This window comes from Aplosporella prunicola, assembly GCF_010093885.1.
Source record: "Aplosporella prunicola CBS 121167 unplaced genomic scaffold K452scaffold_60, whole genome shotgun sequence".
NCBI lineage: Eukaryota > Fungi > Ascomycota > Dothideomycetes > Botryosphaeriales > Aplosporellaceae > Aplosporella > Aplosporella prunicola.
In genome coordinates, this window is record NW_022983588.1 from 1 (window position 1) to 15780 (window position 15780).

At 57.6% G+C, this 15780-nt stretch overlaps 5 protein-coding genes across 5 annotated transcripts; 2 read left to right on the forward strand and 3 right to left on the reverse strand.

The window, feature by feature from the left end:
• Positions 1-1029: 1029 nt before the first annotated feature.
• On the reverse strand, positions 1030-5168 carry K452DRAFT_322624 (uncharacterized protein). Its single transcript, XM_033544530.1, has 4 exons — positions 4732-5168; positions 4524-4674; positions 3927-4466; positions 1030-3877 (listed from the first exon to the last, which is right to left on the reverse strand). The coding sequence occupies exons 1-4, from the start codon at positions 4875-4877 to the stop codon at positions 1358-1360; spliced, it is 3357 nt and encodes a 1118-aa protein (XP_033391834.1). The 5' UTR covers positions 4878-5168; the 3' UTR covers positions 1030-1357.
• Positions 5169-5755: 587 nt separating this feature from the next.
• On the reverse strand, positions 5756-8442 carry K452DRAFT_238041 (uncharacterized protein; the record flags this gene model as incomplete). Its single annotated transcript, XM_033537635.1, has 2 exons — positions 5756-6654; positions 6711-8442. The coding sequence occupies 2 exons, from the start codon at positions 8440-8442 to the stop codon at positions 5756-5758; spliced, it is 2631 nt and encodes an 876-aa protein (XP_033391835.1).
• A 2381-nt stretch (positions 8443-10823) lies between these two features.
• K452DRAFT_197791 (uncharacterized protein) lies at positions 10824-11105 on the reverse strand (the record flags this gene model as incomplete). The annotated part of the gene is made up of 1 exon (XM_033535980.1): positions 10824-11105. A coding segment is annotated over one exon (282 nt), but the record flags the coding sequence as incomplete, so codon positions are not given.
• Positions 11106-12907: 1802 nt separating this feature from the next.
• Positions 12908-13505, forward strand: K452DRAFT_292664 (uncharacterized protein). Its single transcript, XM_033541414.1, has one exon. It carries the CDS (start codon positions 13136-13138, stop codon positions 13292-13294), a length of 159 nt encoding a protein of 52 aa, XP_033391837.1. The 5' UTR covers positions 12908-13135; the 3' UTR covers positions 13295-13505.
• Positions 13506-13880: 375 nt separating this feature from the next.
• On the forward strand, positions 13881-15370 carry K452DRAFT_292666 (uncharacterized protein). Its single transcript, XM_033541415.1, has one exon. It carries the CDS (start codon positions 14035-14037, stop codon positions 15223-15225), a length of 1191 nt encoding a protein of 396 aa, XP_033391838.1. The 5' UTR covers positions 13881-14034; the 3' UTR covers positions 15226-15370.
• Positions 15371-15780: the final 410 nt, after the last annotated feature.

Genomic DNA, 15780 nt, shown 5'->3' on the forward strand with positions numbered 1-15780 from the left:
ACGGGTTTCTAGCGCGTTCCTTGCAGTTCTTACCAGCAAGCGCTAGCTAACGGTTTGTCTTTGTTTGTTATTTGCTAATTGTTGTTTGTTTATGTTTCGCTTATTATCCCTTGCTTAGCGCCTAGCGCCTACTAGCGAGCTATATATATGGCCGCCGCCTCTCGTTCTCTTCCTTTCCTCTTCGTACCACGTCTTGTAGTCAATCCTACGCAATCTGATTTGAATCCGCCTCATTGCCGTGACAGAAGGATACTTTGTTCTAGTATGCTGAAGTCTTAAGCATACATAAACAAACTCTGTCTTACCCGCGGAGCAAACACGCAACACAACCCACAAACCAAACACCACCGCAGCGCGCCCAACCAAATGCACCAGCACCCACAAGCACCCTCCACAAAAATCCCCCTAGCTTCCCTCCAGCCCACCCCCTTCAATCGCAATCCGCCACAGCCACGACCCAACAAACCAAAACAAACACAGCCCCATCCCCGCGTTCAATACCCAAGGTACCAGAAACAAGAAACTAGGACTACAGCACCGACACCAAAGCGCGGGTAAAAAGCGCTTGACGCGCTCATACCCCGCGCTGTACCTACAACCACAAGCACTAGCACCGCCTCCCCCACCTTTCCACCCCACGCAGCCATCGACTCAGAACCTCGCACCACCCAGCATCCAGCCAACAAAGCAAGCATACACACACAAACCAGCACCAGCGTCTTACACGTTATACCGCTCGTCCCACCCCAATAGTCACTATCATATAATTAACAGCTCTGTATACCGCGAACAGTTCTTTCTGCTTTACCCCCTCCCTCGCAACCCCCACACCCACACCACTACCCCCACCCGCCAAGCCAAGCCAAGAACCACGCGCAGCTAAGACAGGAAAGTCGATCTCCGCCCGCAGGCCAGCAGCAGATTTACCCGGGCGGAGCCTACCTAACAGGCTAAGCTAGACTAAGCTAGGTTGGTTGCGTTATAGCCTCGAGCAGCTTGTAGATCGCTCACTATCACTAGGTATGGTCTAGGTATATGCCTACTTAAGGTACACTGAATAGAGTAGAGAGGCAGTGAGGACTAAGGAAGTTATTGTAAGTAGACGGATGGGTGGACCGTGGATGTAGCTATCTATCACTTAGATCAAGAACTGTGTAAGTGAAGGCGAGCCAATACGTCTTCGGTACAACTACACTATATCATGTACATTTAACCTTCTGCCTAAGTATGCAAGTCCGCCCAACCCATCTCAAAGCAACCCACCCACCCAAGCATTCATTCAGCCCCATTACACCAACAAGCACCAAACGCCCAACCCGAACCCCAACACCGCCCTCACAAAACAGCAGCAGCGTACCTACCAATCCAGCCCACCAGCCTCCTCGCCCTTCAAAATCGCCTTCGCCTTCCCTTCCATGCCCTTCCCACCAGGCAAGCCGCTCGCGCCATCAACCTTGCGGCCCTTGGCGCCAATAGCCGGCAACTTCTTATCCAGGGCCTCGAAAGGGTCCTTGCCCTCGCCCTTCTTGACGCGCCACTTATCAGTCGCCAGGACAGCATCTAGCTCCTCAACGGTAGGCAGCTTGACGTAGACCCAGCCGTCCTTGCGCTCCTCGGCCTCGAACGTCGCGATGCTCAGGCTGTCATCGTTGCCGCACTTGCCTGCGTCCTTGCCGCCGAGCTCGTAGTTGCGCTTGTGCAGCGGGCAGCTGACCCAGAGCTTGCGCTCCGTCGAGCCGTCCGCGGGCGCCGCGTCGCCGATCAGGCCGTCGGCGAGCGCAAAGGCCCGCTTGTGCGGACACATCTGCTGCGTGCAGTAGTAGCGGCCGTGGATCTTGAACACGGCCAACTGCGTCTCGCCGCGCTTGACCGCGACGCTGTCGCCTGTGGGCGCGTCCGCGAACCGCGCCGCTTCGATCAGTGGCTGCCATGCGAGCTCGCTCCACTTCTGGTTGCGGAAGTCGACCGTCGCGCTGTCCGCTGGCCAGTACGCCGGCCGCTGCTGTGCCCGCTCCGTGATCTTCTCCACGCCCGGCTCCATCGTCTCCTCCGTGTTGCCGAACTGCGTGAACTGCTTCCTGCGCTCCGGGTTCTTCAGCACCTCGGTCCACTCGCAGAAGTACGAGCCCACCAGTTGCTCCATCTGCTTCTCGAGATCCGCGCAGATGCCGAGCTTGTCCTCCAGTATTACTTCGCGCAGGTACTTGATTCCACCCGGCAGGTTCTCAATCCAACGCGCCGTGCGCTGAAGCTTGTCTGCCGTGCGGATGTAGAAGCTGAGGTAGCGGTCCAGGATGGGCACGACATCATCGGGCGGCACGTCCTTGGCCAGCAGCTCCGAGTGGCGAGGCTTCGCGCCACCGTTGCCTCCGACGAAGATGTTGAAGCCCTTCTCCGTGGCGATGAGACCAAAGTCCTTATTCTGCGCTTCGGCACACTCGCGCACGCATCCGGACACACCACCCTTGAACTTGTGCGGGCCGCGGATACTCTTGTAGCGCTCTTCCAGGCGCACCGCCATGCCGACACTGTCACCGATACCGAAACGGCACCATGTCGTGCCGACGCAGCTCTTGACCGTGCGCAGCGACTTGGCGTACGCGTGACCGCTCTCCATGCCGCCGTCGATGAGCTCCTGCCAGATGGCGGGCAGGTCCTGCTTCTTGGCGCCGAACATGTCGAGACGCTGAGCACCAGTGACCTTGCAGTACAAGCCGTACTTTTTGGCCACAGTGCCGATGATGATGAGCTTCTCAGGAGTGACCTCACCACCTGCCATGCGCGGCACGACGGAGAAGGTGCCGTTGCGCTGCATGTTGGCCAGGTACTTGTCGTTGGTATCCTGCAGTCCACGGCGCTCCTTGTCGACAATGTGCTTGTTGAAGAGGGAGGCGAGGATGGAACCGATGGTAGGCTTGCAGCCCTCGCATCCGACGGACTCGGGATCCTTTCCGCATTGCTTCATGACCTCGGCGAAGCTCTGGAGTTTCTTGACGTAGATTATGTGGAACAGGTCGGCACGCGAGTACTCGAAGTGAGGGCAGAGGTGGTTCTTGACCTCCTGGCCCATCGACTCCATGGTCTTGTTGAAGATGGTCTGCACAAGGGGCATGCAGCCACCACATCCGGTTCCGGCCTTGGTGCAGGACTTGACGTCGCCGATGCTCTTGCAAGTGCCGTCCTTGACTGACTTGACAATGTCACCCTTGAGGACGTTGTGGCAGGAGCAAACTTGTGCATCGTCCTCGAGGTCATCATCGCCACCCTCCTTCTGTGCGCCGACAATGAACTCGCTTGGAGGAACTTCCAACATCTTCTGGTTCTTGACCATTGGCAACAACTTGATGTAATCCTTGGTGTCTCCGATCATCATACCACCCAGCAAGTACTTGCCATCCAGCGTGAAGAGGTACTTCTTGTACACCTGCTGGAACGGGTCTTTGTACACCAAGGCCTTGATTGGCGGGGCTGGCGGTCCCTCCGTCAGAGCCTTTAGGACGTCCTTCTTCTTGGATTCCTCGTTCTTCCCGGCAGCACGCGGAGGGAGAGGAATGGACGGGCCGTCGACGTCAGCGAAGTAGTCGCCAAAACTTGCAACCTCGACGCCGAGCAACTTGAGCTTGGTACTGAGGTCGGGACGCTTGAACTTGCGAGGTGCGTGGGCCTTGGCCTGCGTGAGGTTGAAGGCCAGGACATCGGCCATCTCCACACCAGGGGCAATCAGGCCGTAAACCTGGTTCTCCCAGCTTGCGCACTCGCCGATGGCGTAGATGTCGGGGATAGAGGTAGAGAGGTCGTCGCCGACGGCGATACCGCCGCGGTCAGCGATCTTGATGCCGGCCTTGCGTGCAAGGTCGTCGCGAGGCCTGACACCGATCTAGTTTTTGTCAGCCTAATTCTGTGAAATTGATCCGCGAGGAACTTACCGCAAAGCAGACGCAGGCGCAGTCCATCACCTCGCCGTCCTCGTACTTCACGCCCGTGACCTCATTCTTTTCGTTGGTAGTGATCTCGCCCACCCGCTTGCTGAGCAGAACATCCAGACCCAGGTCCCTGACTTGATCGGCAACCATAGTACCCGCTTCCTCATCGCACTGTCTTGCCAGCAGCCAGCGGCTCCTTTCGATAATCTTCACCTTTCCGAACTCCTCGAGATCCATCATCGCCTTGGCGGCTTCAAGGCCCAGAAGACCACCACCAACAACCACACCCGTCGTACCCTTCTTGGTAGCCGAGAACTCAATAAGCTTCTCCAAATCATCGATTGTGCGGTAGACGAAGACACCCTTGGCATCCCAGCCGGGTGTGTGCGCCGGGATCAAGGCATTGGAGCCAGTGGCCAGCACGCAGATGTCGTAGGGCACGACGTCGCCGGCAGCCGTCTTGACGACCTTCTCGGAGTGCACGATTTCAGTGACGAGCGTGTTGATGTGGTAGTTGAGCGAGCCATCGGGCATGCTCGCGTACTGTTTAGATAGTGTCAGAACATGCTTTCTCATTTGTAGATAGGTAGTTTTACTCACCCATTCTTTCGGGTTCAGGTACAGGTTCTCGACCTGACGGTGCTGGAAGAAGCTCGTCAAGCCGACACGGTTGTATGCCAGATGCGGCTCCTCACCAATGACAATAATGTCATACTCGCGACGCTTGACATCAAGCTTCAATAGTTTTTCTCTGCACAGGAATTGTCAGCTTTTGATATTACTTCCACCGAAGCATAGTGATACTTACATGAAGGCAATGCCAACCATGCCCAAACCCACAACGACTATCCTCTTCCGCTTGGTGTTCTGGGGCAGCTCGCCATTCAGGCGGAGCTCCTCGACCTTCTCGGGGAGGCGGTTGGCCTCGGCATCGTTCCACTCACTGTTGCTCATGGCGAAGGGGGCCCTGCTCGCTCAATGGGGAGCAGCAGGAGGGGGTATCACGAAGCAAGGCAGAAGAAGCAAGAAATGAGTAAGTGTAAAGAGCAGTGAGAATGTCCGAGCAAAGAAAGAAGAGAAGGTGGCAGCAGTACAGTAAGAAAAGCATCTCGCACAAGGCCGCCGCACCACCAACACTACCACCACGACCACACGCGCCGGCCATCCCACACAACACACGCGCAGCATAGAGTACCGTACCTCCGCGGGCGGCCCTTCACGCCACCTCTTCGTCTGGCCAGCCAGTGGCGCTGCTCGTGTTTGTCAGGCATGGATGCGTCTCCGCGCATCAGCCCGCGCACCGATAAGCCGCCGATCCGGGCGCGATAAGCGGAGTTGTATCTCCGGGGAAGTGCACATCGCGCTTGTGGGGCGCCAGGGGGGTCCGCGCCCTTGGGCAATACCGCCTGGGCTGAGCGTCTTCTGTTCGGTGGCGTGAGGGCAGTTGGCAGCTTTGCGCTTGACGTTTGCGTTTGCGTGGTACGAGACGACGCCCGAAACTCGCGCGGAGGCTTTTCAGGGTCCATTAGGGGGATTGTGGTTGGCGGGAGGCTACGAGACCCCTAGGGACAGGGTGGGAGGTGCGGTGCGGTGCGGTTCGGTGCAGGCGAATTGGACAATCCATGGTTGCAATGTGTGTGTAGGTAAGTGTCTGCAATTAGGTAGGAGGAACCTACTACAACGGAATGCATCTACGAAAAGGAAGCAGCGACCTAGCAATATTGTAGCAATGGAAGGAACCTTCAACGCCTCGCCAAAACCCAGCGCCAGCAAATGGATCCCACCTTCCCCTTCCCCCTCCTTCCCCAAAGCGCCCATCGATTCATAGTTGGTTAGAAAGACAACATATCCTTCTCCTTCCAACCCATCTCTACCAGCACCGCCCGCACTGCCCGATCCATCGGCTCCGGTCCACACAGCAGCACGAGCGCGTCGTCCCGCGGCTTGGCGTAGTTGCCAAGCACCTCCTTCCCAATGAAGCCCTTCAGCCCCGTCCACTCCGGAGACGCGTTCGACAGCACATAGGCCAAGTTGAAGCGATCGGGGTGCTTGGCCGCAAACGCGTCCAGCTGTTCCCTACACAGGATGTCGCCCTCGGTGCGGTTGCCGTCCAGCAGAGTGCACGTCGGTCCCGGCCCCGGCACGTCCTTCATGGCCGCGCGCAGCACCTGGAAGATGGGCGTGATGCCGCTGCCGCCGCAGATCAGCACAAAGTGCTTGACGTCGCGCCGCACTCCACTAATGCTGCAGGCACCCGCGCCAAGGTATTCGAACTTGCCGATGGGTCCGCGGAGGTCGACCGGGTGGCCCAGCGGCAGCGAGTCTAGCGCCGTCGTCATCTTACCGCCCGGCATCGTTTCTGTTTTCAGATAAAGCTTGACCAGCACGTCCAAGGTGCCCTTCTGCGACGACTCTGACAGTGGCGTGTAGCTGCGGATGATGGCCTCCCGCGTTACAGGGTCCCGCAGCCGCATCATCAAGTGCTGGCCTGTGGGCAACCCGAGGGTCTGGTTCTCATGGTCGAGCTTAAAGGTGAAGATGCGCGTGTCAGCCGAGATGGTTTGCTTGGTGTCGATGAGCGCCTTCCGCCAGGTCTTGGCGTCGAGGAAGACTTCTCGCGGCTCCTCGGGCTCCTCTGGCTCCTCCACACCTTCACTCAGCTTGCGTTTCGAAGCCTCATCCAGCGTGCCTATGTGGTACTTCGGCATCATTTTCTTCGCCGTTTCGCTGTCTGTTTCACGTCATGTGTCAGTGCTTGTCTATGTGTCACACAAAGCGGGGACTTACGGATTGCCATGAACTCCTCGGTACTGTCCATGCCGGCAGCAGAAATAATACTCTGCGCGCCGCCTGGATGCCCCTGCAAGAACTCCGTTCCGTCATAAACCTCGCCGTTTACCACGAACCAGGGAGACTCTTCGCCGTCATGCTTCTTCACCTCTTGCATTGAGATGGCTTTGTTGACTTTATCGTTGGTCATCTTAATCTCCTTGACCGGCTCCACCGTAACCACCTCCGCCTCCTCGTTGGTGCCAATCTTCTCGCCCCAGAAGCCGTTGGTCAGGTTTCCGCCCGCATTCTTAACCTTCTCCATCCAACCACCTGGCATGAGCGCGGGCTGTGTTGGGTGTTCGAAGCGGAGGACACCGTTTTCCAGACTAATGGTGACCCGGAACCAGGGGTTGTTCATCATACCCAGAACAGACCAATACATGTCTCTCGGCTGGATATGCAAGCCCTCGTCCATACCTCGGACGACAATGTCGCTGGCTTCCTTGAGTTCGCTGACCGGTATGTCGATGTTCCAGAAGCACCAGCAGAAGCATGTCTCGCGCCAATCCATGTCCAGCCTTCCGCCAAAGAGCTTCTGGTCGACGGCGGCCTCGCGATAGCGGTCTTCGGCGTAGTCGATATTCGCCAATCTCCACGTCTTGCCCTTGTCGAGGGAAAGTTCCATTCGAGTTACTCGCCTGCCGCCGCCTCCGTACGCGTAGCCTTTGACGCTGTACGTTTCGGGTGCAGTTGCCAGGTCTAACCGCTCCTCATGGGCCGGGTACGCTATCGCCGAGTTGGTGTTTAGGTCGTAGATGGCATATCTCTCGTCCTTCCACCACCTTGGGTCGTTCGCCGCCTCTTCCGGAGTCACCGAGGTCGGCAGCACTCTGTTATCGTAAATGTGGTACCAGTTGTCACTCGGCGCCTCGGTGATGATCAGTTTCTTCAACCATTTAACGCTGCGGCCACCGATCTGGCCTGGAATGACGACGCGCAGGGGTTTTCCGTGGTCCGGCGTTAGCATCTCGCCGTTCATTTTGTGTGCGAGCATCATGCCCTTGTTTGGATCCATGGCCCAGTTGAGCTTGACCGAAGTTCCGTAGTAGCCGTTGGGGAGCTTGTCTGCACCTTCCATGCAGACATATTTGGCTTTCCTTAGAGGCTTGGCCCTCCTTAGGACATCTCCCAGGACCACGCCAGTGAACAGAGCATTCGAGACACCGGCCGGACCCCAAGAGAAACCGTTCGATTTACGGACCACGTTCTGTTCTTTCCGTCGGTTACCCGCACATACGAGTGTGATGGGGTACGTGACGTTCTCATATTCCTCGAGCAATTCCCGGAAGGTGATCTTCAATGGGTTTTCGACCAGTCCCTCCACGGTAAACTCCCAATCCGGAATTTCCTCGTCCTTGACCTCGGGTACGGCACCATGGTTGCGGACGTAGAACAGCTCGGGGCTGGTCAAGAAACCCTCGTTGTACAGGTCTGAAAGAGGGGCTTCGACGTTGAATGGGTGGGCACCAGTAAGCCGGATTAACCTGGGGTCGCGGGGAACATGTGCGTCAGGTGTCTTCTCGTCAATCGCCAGCACCTCCGTGGGAGCCTTGCTTGGTGGAGGCAGCGGGTATTCTGGCGGGCTTGGCGTCGAAGCATCGCCAAAGATCGTCTCGGGGGGCGTAGGTGGGAACACTCCAACCGGTTTCACCGGCAACTTCTCACCCTCTACCGGTTGTATGGCCATTGTGTTTGCTGAAAGGGAATCAAAATGTCAGACGGGCAAAACAACGTAACACAGCAAGCAATGGGACAAAAAGAAGAAAGAGGCCGAAGGCGAATAGTAAGTTAAGTTTTTGTCAACGGAGAGGAAACACGCCACAGAGAATGGGGCACCGGGGTAGCACTCGAGAGCCCCTGCACCGGCCAGAGTCAGCTTTCGTCATTAGTCTGACACCACGATCTTCCCACGGCCCCCGGAAAAGCAGCTCCTGCTCGCAAGAGCAAAGCATGGCCGCGGAATTATATGCGAGGAAAACGAGAGAGAGAAAAAAAAAAAAAGAGGGCAGTGTGCGGTGGGGTGGTCTGGGTGCGGCAGTTGCGCTAAAAGGCGCACCCTTATCTCTAAAGCCAAAACACGCCCTAGCAGCCGACGCGTAGCCGCCTTATCGCTTCCCTACCTCTCGCCCTACCGCGAATAGAGACGGCATTATCGCTGCAGCGCCGAGGAGACGACTTCCAGAGCAGCAATTGCAAACAAACCGAAGCATCAATTGGCAACGTCGTCTTCGGAAGTCGGTTAGCCGGCGGCGACGCAGCACGCAAGCAAAGCAGTTGGTTAGTCACAGGACGGAGGACGGGCCTACTACGTAGGTACAGTACGTAGCGGTGGAGAGACCAGACGTCCGTAGGCTCACAAAAATGGCGTGAATGGCACGAGCCTCGTGTGAGCGGATTCGCCTCATCAGGAGCGCCCAGGGCGCGCCACTGCCACTGGCGAGAGGCTTTCGCCAGCCAGCATCCATCGACGCGATCCCTCACCGTCGTCGCGACGACAGTCGGGCCCAATACCGTCGCCGCCAGATTCCATTACATACTGTACTCGGCGCGGGCGCAGCGTGGTCCGCGGGCCGCGCCCGTGTGCTGTTTCGCCCGCGGACGGGAGTTTCAGGGTCGAAGTGCGTTTTTGTCCCGAGCGCCGAGCTCGACTTCGTCCTCCTTAAGCTCGATTCAGGATGCTTCTAGCTTGCGGGCATTGGGCGTCTGGCGCTGTTTGTTGGCTGTTTGGTTGGCCTCATGGCCACGTATGTACGGAGTAGGTCGTAGGTAGGTGGTGCCTTCTCCCTCATCCAGCCTTCCATCCATGCATCCTTCTCTCCTTCTTTCCTTCTTGTCTGTCTTCGCCGTTCGCCTTCTAGACACAGGGCTCTGGGCGCGTGCGTGCCGCGTTAGGGGAAAACCGGGAGCCGGGCTGCCTGGGATGGGGTGGGGTGGGGTGGACCGTGGGCCTTGCAAGGCAAGCAAGCAAGGGCGATTGCGTGCAGCGTTGCTCGCGTTGCTCGCTAAGGTGTCTTATCGGGGATTTGCACTAGTGCGGCTGATAAAGCGCGATTGCGAGCGACCTCACTTGCTGGAGCCTGGGTTTTTGCACGACGCACGACGACGCGTGACGCGCGATAACGCGTGCGCCAATCATCCAATGGGAGCGGGGTTGTTTATCGCGAGATGGCGCGCGTCGATCATGTGGTGAGAGGAGTGCTTTTGCCATTGGTCTAGCTAGGTGGGTAGGTATATACTGGGGTCCTGCTCCGGAGTTGTTGTTGCGGTGCTCGCTCTGTAACCTAACCTAACCTACCTAGCCTTCGTTTGCGCCTCCTTCCCACCTCCACCTCCCCGCTGGACACCATGTTGCGCGCGGGCTTGCGATCGTTCCATATTTGCCTTGTTCGGCGTCTTAGGTTAGGGATGGGGAACGCAGAGGATGTTCTGCTCCTGGGGTCGAGAAGCCGAATACCTACCCAAGTGCGAGATCGGAAACGGGAAAAGGAAAGAGCGAGACTTGGAAGAGCGTCGAGCTGGTCGAGCTGGTCGAGCTGAGGAGGTGGAATGATTGGTCGATCGGTTTGCGCTTTTGTGTTTTGTGTTTTGTCGATCCTGACGATGGGATGAGAGGGTGAGCTGGGGTGTGTTGATGCTGTTGTTTGCTATTGATGGGCTGGACACACGAGCTTGATGATGAGAGCTGCTTGGTGCTTGACTGACGCTGGAGACAACTACCTCCGTACCTACTCGACCGCTGCCTACTCGACTGCTGCCTCCTCGACTGCTGCCTCCTCGACTGCTGCCTCCTCGACTGCTGCCTCCTCGACAACTGCCTACTCGGCAGTGTCCATGTCGCCGGGCAGAGCGGCCAGCGACTCGAATATGCCTCGAGCGGTCCTGCCGGCTGCGGTGTGCTGAAACACCTCCACGCGCTTAAGCTGCTTCTTGAGGAAGTCGACCTATAACGCCTCGTTAGCCACGATGTCCACAACAACAACAAGAACAGCACCGCACCGCACCCCCCTCCCCTCTCCTCCGCCAGCAGCAACACACAGCCGCAAAACTCACATTATGGCGCTCGACAGTGCCCTTCTCCGCCATGCGCTGCTGAATGCGCCCCCACATCTCCTGCTCGAACTCGAGCTCGACCTCCGCCTTCGCGTCAACAAGATTCTGCAGGTCCTGGTCCGAGAGGTTTGACAAGTTGGCCTTGAGACGGGAGTAACGGTTCGGCAGCGTGGACTTCGCCGTCTCTTGCCCTGTGAGGTCGCGCCATGCCGCCCGGATCTCTTCCCACCCTTTGCCCGAGTCTTTCATCTCGATCAGCAGGTAGTCTTCTTCGGAGAGGTCGTCAAAGCTCGTCGAGATCCTGGTGCCAGTTGTCGGTGTCTTGGCGGGCGCCTGTGAGGGTGGGTTAGCGCGTGTGCGTGCGGTGGCGTGGTTTCGTAAGTGTATGGATGTGCGTGTGTGTGTGTGCGCTTGCGTGCGCGCTGCTGCTGCTGCCGAAGGACGACTGGGAAGCAAGGACGTACCTTGCGCTGGCGCATCGGCGTCGACGGCACGCCAGAGCCCTTGCCCTTCGTCTTGCGCGCCGAGTCGACCGCCTCAGTGCACCCCGCGAAGCGGCTCAGGACGCCCATATGCGGTGTGCGCGGCATGCGCAGTGTGTGGGACTCGGCGGCGGACCTGCGGCGCATGTGGGTGCGCATGGGCGTGGAAGGCACGCTGTCGGTGTCTGAGACCTCACTCTCGGCATACGCGGGGCGGGCATCGATGGACATGGCCCTGTGCACGGGGCGGGCGCCGATGATCTCGAAGTCGTCATCTTCTTGCTTGACCTGTTCTGCGGGTTAGTTCTGCGTTTTGGCTATGCCATGCGCCTGTGTTGGGGCGGAGGGAGGGCGTACGTGAGGCCTGTGAAGTGGGGAGGGGCGGTCGATGTCCGAGGGGTGCGGGGACGGAGAGCGGCTCTGCTCATCCATGGTGGTTGGTGGATGGGGTCGTGCTGGAGGGTCGTGCTGGAGGGTCGTTGTGGTTGCTCTGGTGTGGAGGGATCGCGGAGTGTGTGAGATGAAATGAGATGGTGGTGCGGCGGGGATTTGTTTGCGCGGGAGCGCGTTGGGGATGTTGACGGATGGGGATCCCTTTCACACTCGTAGGCGGGTTTCCCTGCTCGAGATGCGTCACTGCTGCACCCGCCGCGGAGAGTCGACTATAAGACGGTGATGCCTCGGCCGATGTGAAGTGAACTTCGTAAGTTTTGTTTTGGGGGCAAGTAGTATGGCAGTGTGCGGTTAATAGAGTATGTTAACTCGCTTCTCCATTTAGGTATGGGATATTCACCTCACTTCCGGTTTAACACATACTTGGTATACTAAACAGTGAGTGTTGACGGTCAGGGCTTCACAAGACTTATTCAATCGCCTCCTCAGCAATAGCAGGTGTAGAACTAGCACACCCTCGTCTGCCTAGATTTGCATGTAAAAGATCGGGTTGCCATGCTCATTGAATGACGGTATTCAATCGCCTGGTGTGGACTTCTGGGTAAATGCTTAGGTATACATTTGCTCCTTGCGCAGTGATTGTTTTCCATCTTCCAGGTATTAGGTTTCCCTCCACCGACAGTGATAGAAGCTGTCACGATTTAAATCTTATAAGAACTACGACCAGAAGTTGCAGATATAATAATTTAAACACTTTCCCTTTTTCCAACGCATTTTTTTTGCAGATTTTTAAGGGAATTGCAATGAGAGCTCCAAAGTAAATATACTTAGAACGACAAAAAGCAACACTTCTCGACGCGAGCCACCAACCTAGGTGTGCGAAGAAATAATTTTGGTTTTACTACTTTTTGTAAAACATGATTGTACAACTAGCCCTGGTGCCACAAGCATAATGCAACGGTAGGACAGTAGCCTAATTTATGCACGCGCCATAAGCCTTAACCTCCCCCTCTTTTCGAGAAAGAACGAGATGATTCCGAGAGAGATAGAGAGAGAGTTGACAACGCCCTCTGACGTTGGCCGCCACGCACGGATGGACCTTTAGTACTCTAGGTTACCTATTTTTGGAGCGGTTCGGCGGGCCGGGACTGCGATGTTGCACCTCACCTCTCCACCACCTCCACCTCCATCCACCTTGTCAAAAGCGCAAACTCCCACCCCATCCCACACCAGGCCTCAAGCCATCCAAGCCGTTCGAAAGCGCAAGCAGCTTGTCCCTTCCGCGTCCGCGCGCACGCTTTCTCATGCATGCGTGTATGCAAGCCGGGCCCTTCTTTTCAGCCTTGCAGAGCGCAGACCCGGTCAGCTGGTAGCGTGCAGCCTTGTCCCACACCGTCTTTAACCAGTTTGGATAGCTGCGCCTATTGTTCGAAACGAAGGTGCTCGGAGTGAGTAATGGCGCCTTTTGGCTCTAACATTGCTGCTCTATACGGGCACAGATATCGCTTTCAACACAGTCGCAACTGGCTCCACCGATCCAGCCTGACCACCGCTTCGGGCTGTCGAAAGACGCCTCCATCGCATCGTCTTTCACTCAGTACTGACTGCACGTAAACATTCCATCCCTTCAGCGACCAGGGTGTGCGAAAGGCCACGCAAACCGCAACCGCGCATACCGACGGATGCCTTTCTAGCAACCCGATGGTACTGTAGTGACCAGCTCGACCGTCGCAGCTCGTTTTGGCTGTGCCTATATACCCGCAATGTAAGCGCAGCTCTGCGCCTCATCTGACAGATAGAATTCTGCACGCAGCCATCCGGCGTGTATGCGTAAACCGCGTGATGGCTGCGGCCGGCCGCTAGGGTTGTTGCCCGCCCTGCAGCCAGGCCAGCGCAAGGCTGTTTTTCTGGCCCGCGGCTGCTGCCTTGTTGCCTTGTTTGAGCCTTTGCGTTTAAAAAGCCTTGGAGCCCCCACTCTATAGATCCCTTGCTTACGACGTAGCTCTTCAACGAAGCTTTTGGTCTGTGTTTGCTGGAGTCGCGGCTTGCGCGTGCTTTACTGCTCGCTGAGCAGCGCTGACACTGTCGGTGGGCAAACGTCGCACCGTGGAACAGCAAACTGACCGGTACCCGTCGGACTGACAAAGAAGAACCACTTGCGATTGTATCGCATTCATCATTAATATTTATTTGGGTCTCGACCTTGGAATATCCCGATTCCTCATTTATTGATCCGAAAACGCTGCTAGAGCAAGAGACAGACAGACAGCCCGCTATCGCTTTACCAGAAAACTCATCCCTCATCACCATCGTCGCCAGATCAAGCAACCACAATGCCCAGACGAGCAACCAGAATGTCGGACGGGGACAGATACGTGTCGATCCAATGCGGCTCTCGCTGCGAAACCATCGACATCAGCACCATCCAAACGTACCTCCCCGCCGCCGAGCGCGTCATCGGACACAGCAACTGGATGGACATGGACCGGTACACCGCGAGCTCGCGGCCGCTGATCGAAGGGATCCTCACGCAGCGCGCAGTGCAGGAAACAACCCAAGAATTCCTGAAGCACCTCCGGCAGGCCGACCACGCCGGCAGCCAAGAGACAGACCGCGCGCTCGCGCTCTGGCTCGACCAATGCGCGCTGCAAGACTCTTTCCACACGCGCTCGCGGGTGCGTCGTCAAGAGACGTTCGCGACGTTCCTCTGCCTGGCAGACATGTCGCGGCGGTTTGGCTCGCCCCGTCTCGCGGCCCTGCTTGCCCGCTTCTTCGCCGCCCACGCGGACGTCATCTTGCATGCGGAGCCGGCGCGCACGCTCCTCCTCTGGGCCTGGGCCATCACGATTTCCGACTTGACGGAGCGCGAGCAGCTCGCTTTTCTGCAGAAGTTTGTGCGCGCCCGCCCGGACGTCGTGCTGGAGGAGCGGTATTACACGCACGCAAACGTGCCGGAGCGGCAGCGGCTGTGGCGGGCTTTCATGCGGGCGTTGGGCGACGGCGACGACGACGACGACGGCTACGGCGGCTACGGCTACGGCTACGGCGGCGGCTATGGTGGCGCTGCCGTCGGTGCTGGCAGGTACGAGCAAAGAGGCCGCGCAGGCGACTGCGAGCGCCGCCGCAGCCGCTCCCGCTCCCGTGTCGAGCGCTGGCGCTGCGTGCGCGAGGGGACGCGCTCGCGGAGCCGGCATCTGCGGCTCGGAGGAGGGCGACGCGGCGGCGCGCAGCTGATTGGCGACGGGGGGTGTGGCGAGCGCGAGCGGGCTGTCAAGCCGCCGCCGCGGCCGTGTCGGGGCCGGAACCGGGAGGCTAGAGATGGGGTTGGAAGTGGGAGTGGGATGGGGCAGGCGGGCTTGTTGCGCTGTGATGTCGGGCAATTGACGAGGGAGGTGCAGCGCATGGGGATGGGGATGGGAAGGCCGTTTTGGGCCGACCATTATTCTTCGTTGGGGTGGGAGGAAGGGGGTTGGTGTGAGGGGTTTGGGTCTGGGTTTGGGGGGCAGGAGGGGCTGGAGGGGTGGGAGGTTTGTTTGAGGTGGTGAGGTGGTGGTTGAGGGGGGTATGTACGTACCTGTGTGGTTCCTATTTCTTTATGCTTTTCATGTTTCTTTTTGTGCGACGCAGTAGTTTGCCTTAGCTAGGTGTACCTATGTGAATCATATGTCAGCCTTCGTCAGTGTCCAAGAGCATTGAGAGCTTACCAACAAACGACTCGATACAGAGCCTCGTAATACATCCTGGACAATTTTGTCAGTACCGAATTGTGTTTAAAAGCCTACAGCCTTCCAGCGATACCTTCACTACCAGCCACAACTCGACAGAGGCCACCGAGTACATCAGAAACACACGAGATAAGGTATTTTGCCAAAGGTCGGCCGCTTACTGTTTACCGTTGCATCAAGTTCGATAGGAAACGAATCGCTCTTCTTTACACGAAATGCTGCATCCGTTAAAGGTGCTTGCCGCACGCATAGCGGAATGGTGCTCTACACCTGCGCTGGGCGGTGGTGGTGTTCGGCGCCGTAGTGTTATGTCGTTGAACGTTGGACGAGCAGACTCGCCTGTCGCTCAGGCTGCAGTAGAAGGTCCCGAGAAAT

Bases quoted from the DNA above. Each gene is read 5' to 3' on its own strand.
- K452DRAFT_322624 (XM_033544530.1), bottom strand. From the start codon at position 4,877: ATGAGCAACAGTGAGTGGAACGATGCCGAGGCCAACCGCCTCCCCGAG. The intron at 4,467-4,523 runs GTGAGTAAAACT...CTATCTAAACAG, and splicing joins ACCTGAACCCGAAAGAATGG to TACGCGAGCATGCCCGATGG. The intron at 3,878-3,926 runs GTAAGTTCCTCG...GACAAAAACTAG, and splicing joins GCGCCTGCGTCTGCTTTGCG to ATCGGTGTCAGGCCTCGCGA.
- K452DRAFT_292664 (XM_033541414.1), top strand. From the start codon at position 13,136: ATGGCGCCTTTTGGCTCTAACATTGCTGCTCTATACGGGCACAGATAT.
- K452DRAFT_292666 (XM_033541415.1), top strand. From the start codon at position 14,035: ATGTCGGACGGGGACAGATACGTGTCGATCCAATGCGGCTCTCGCTGC.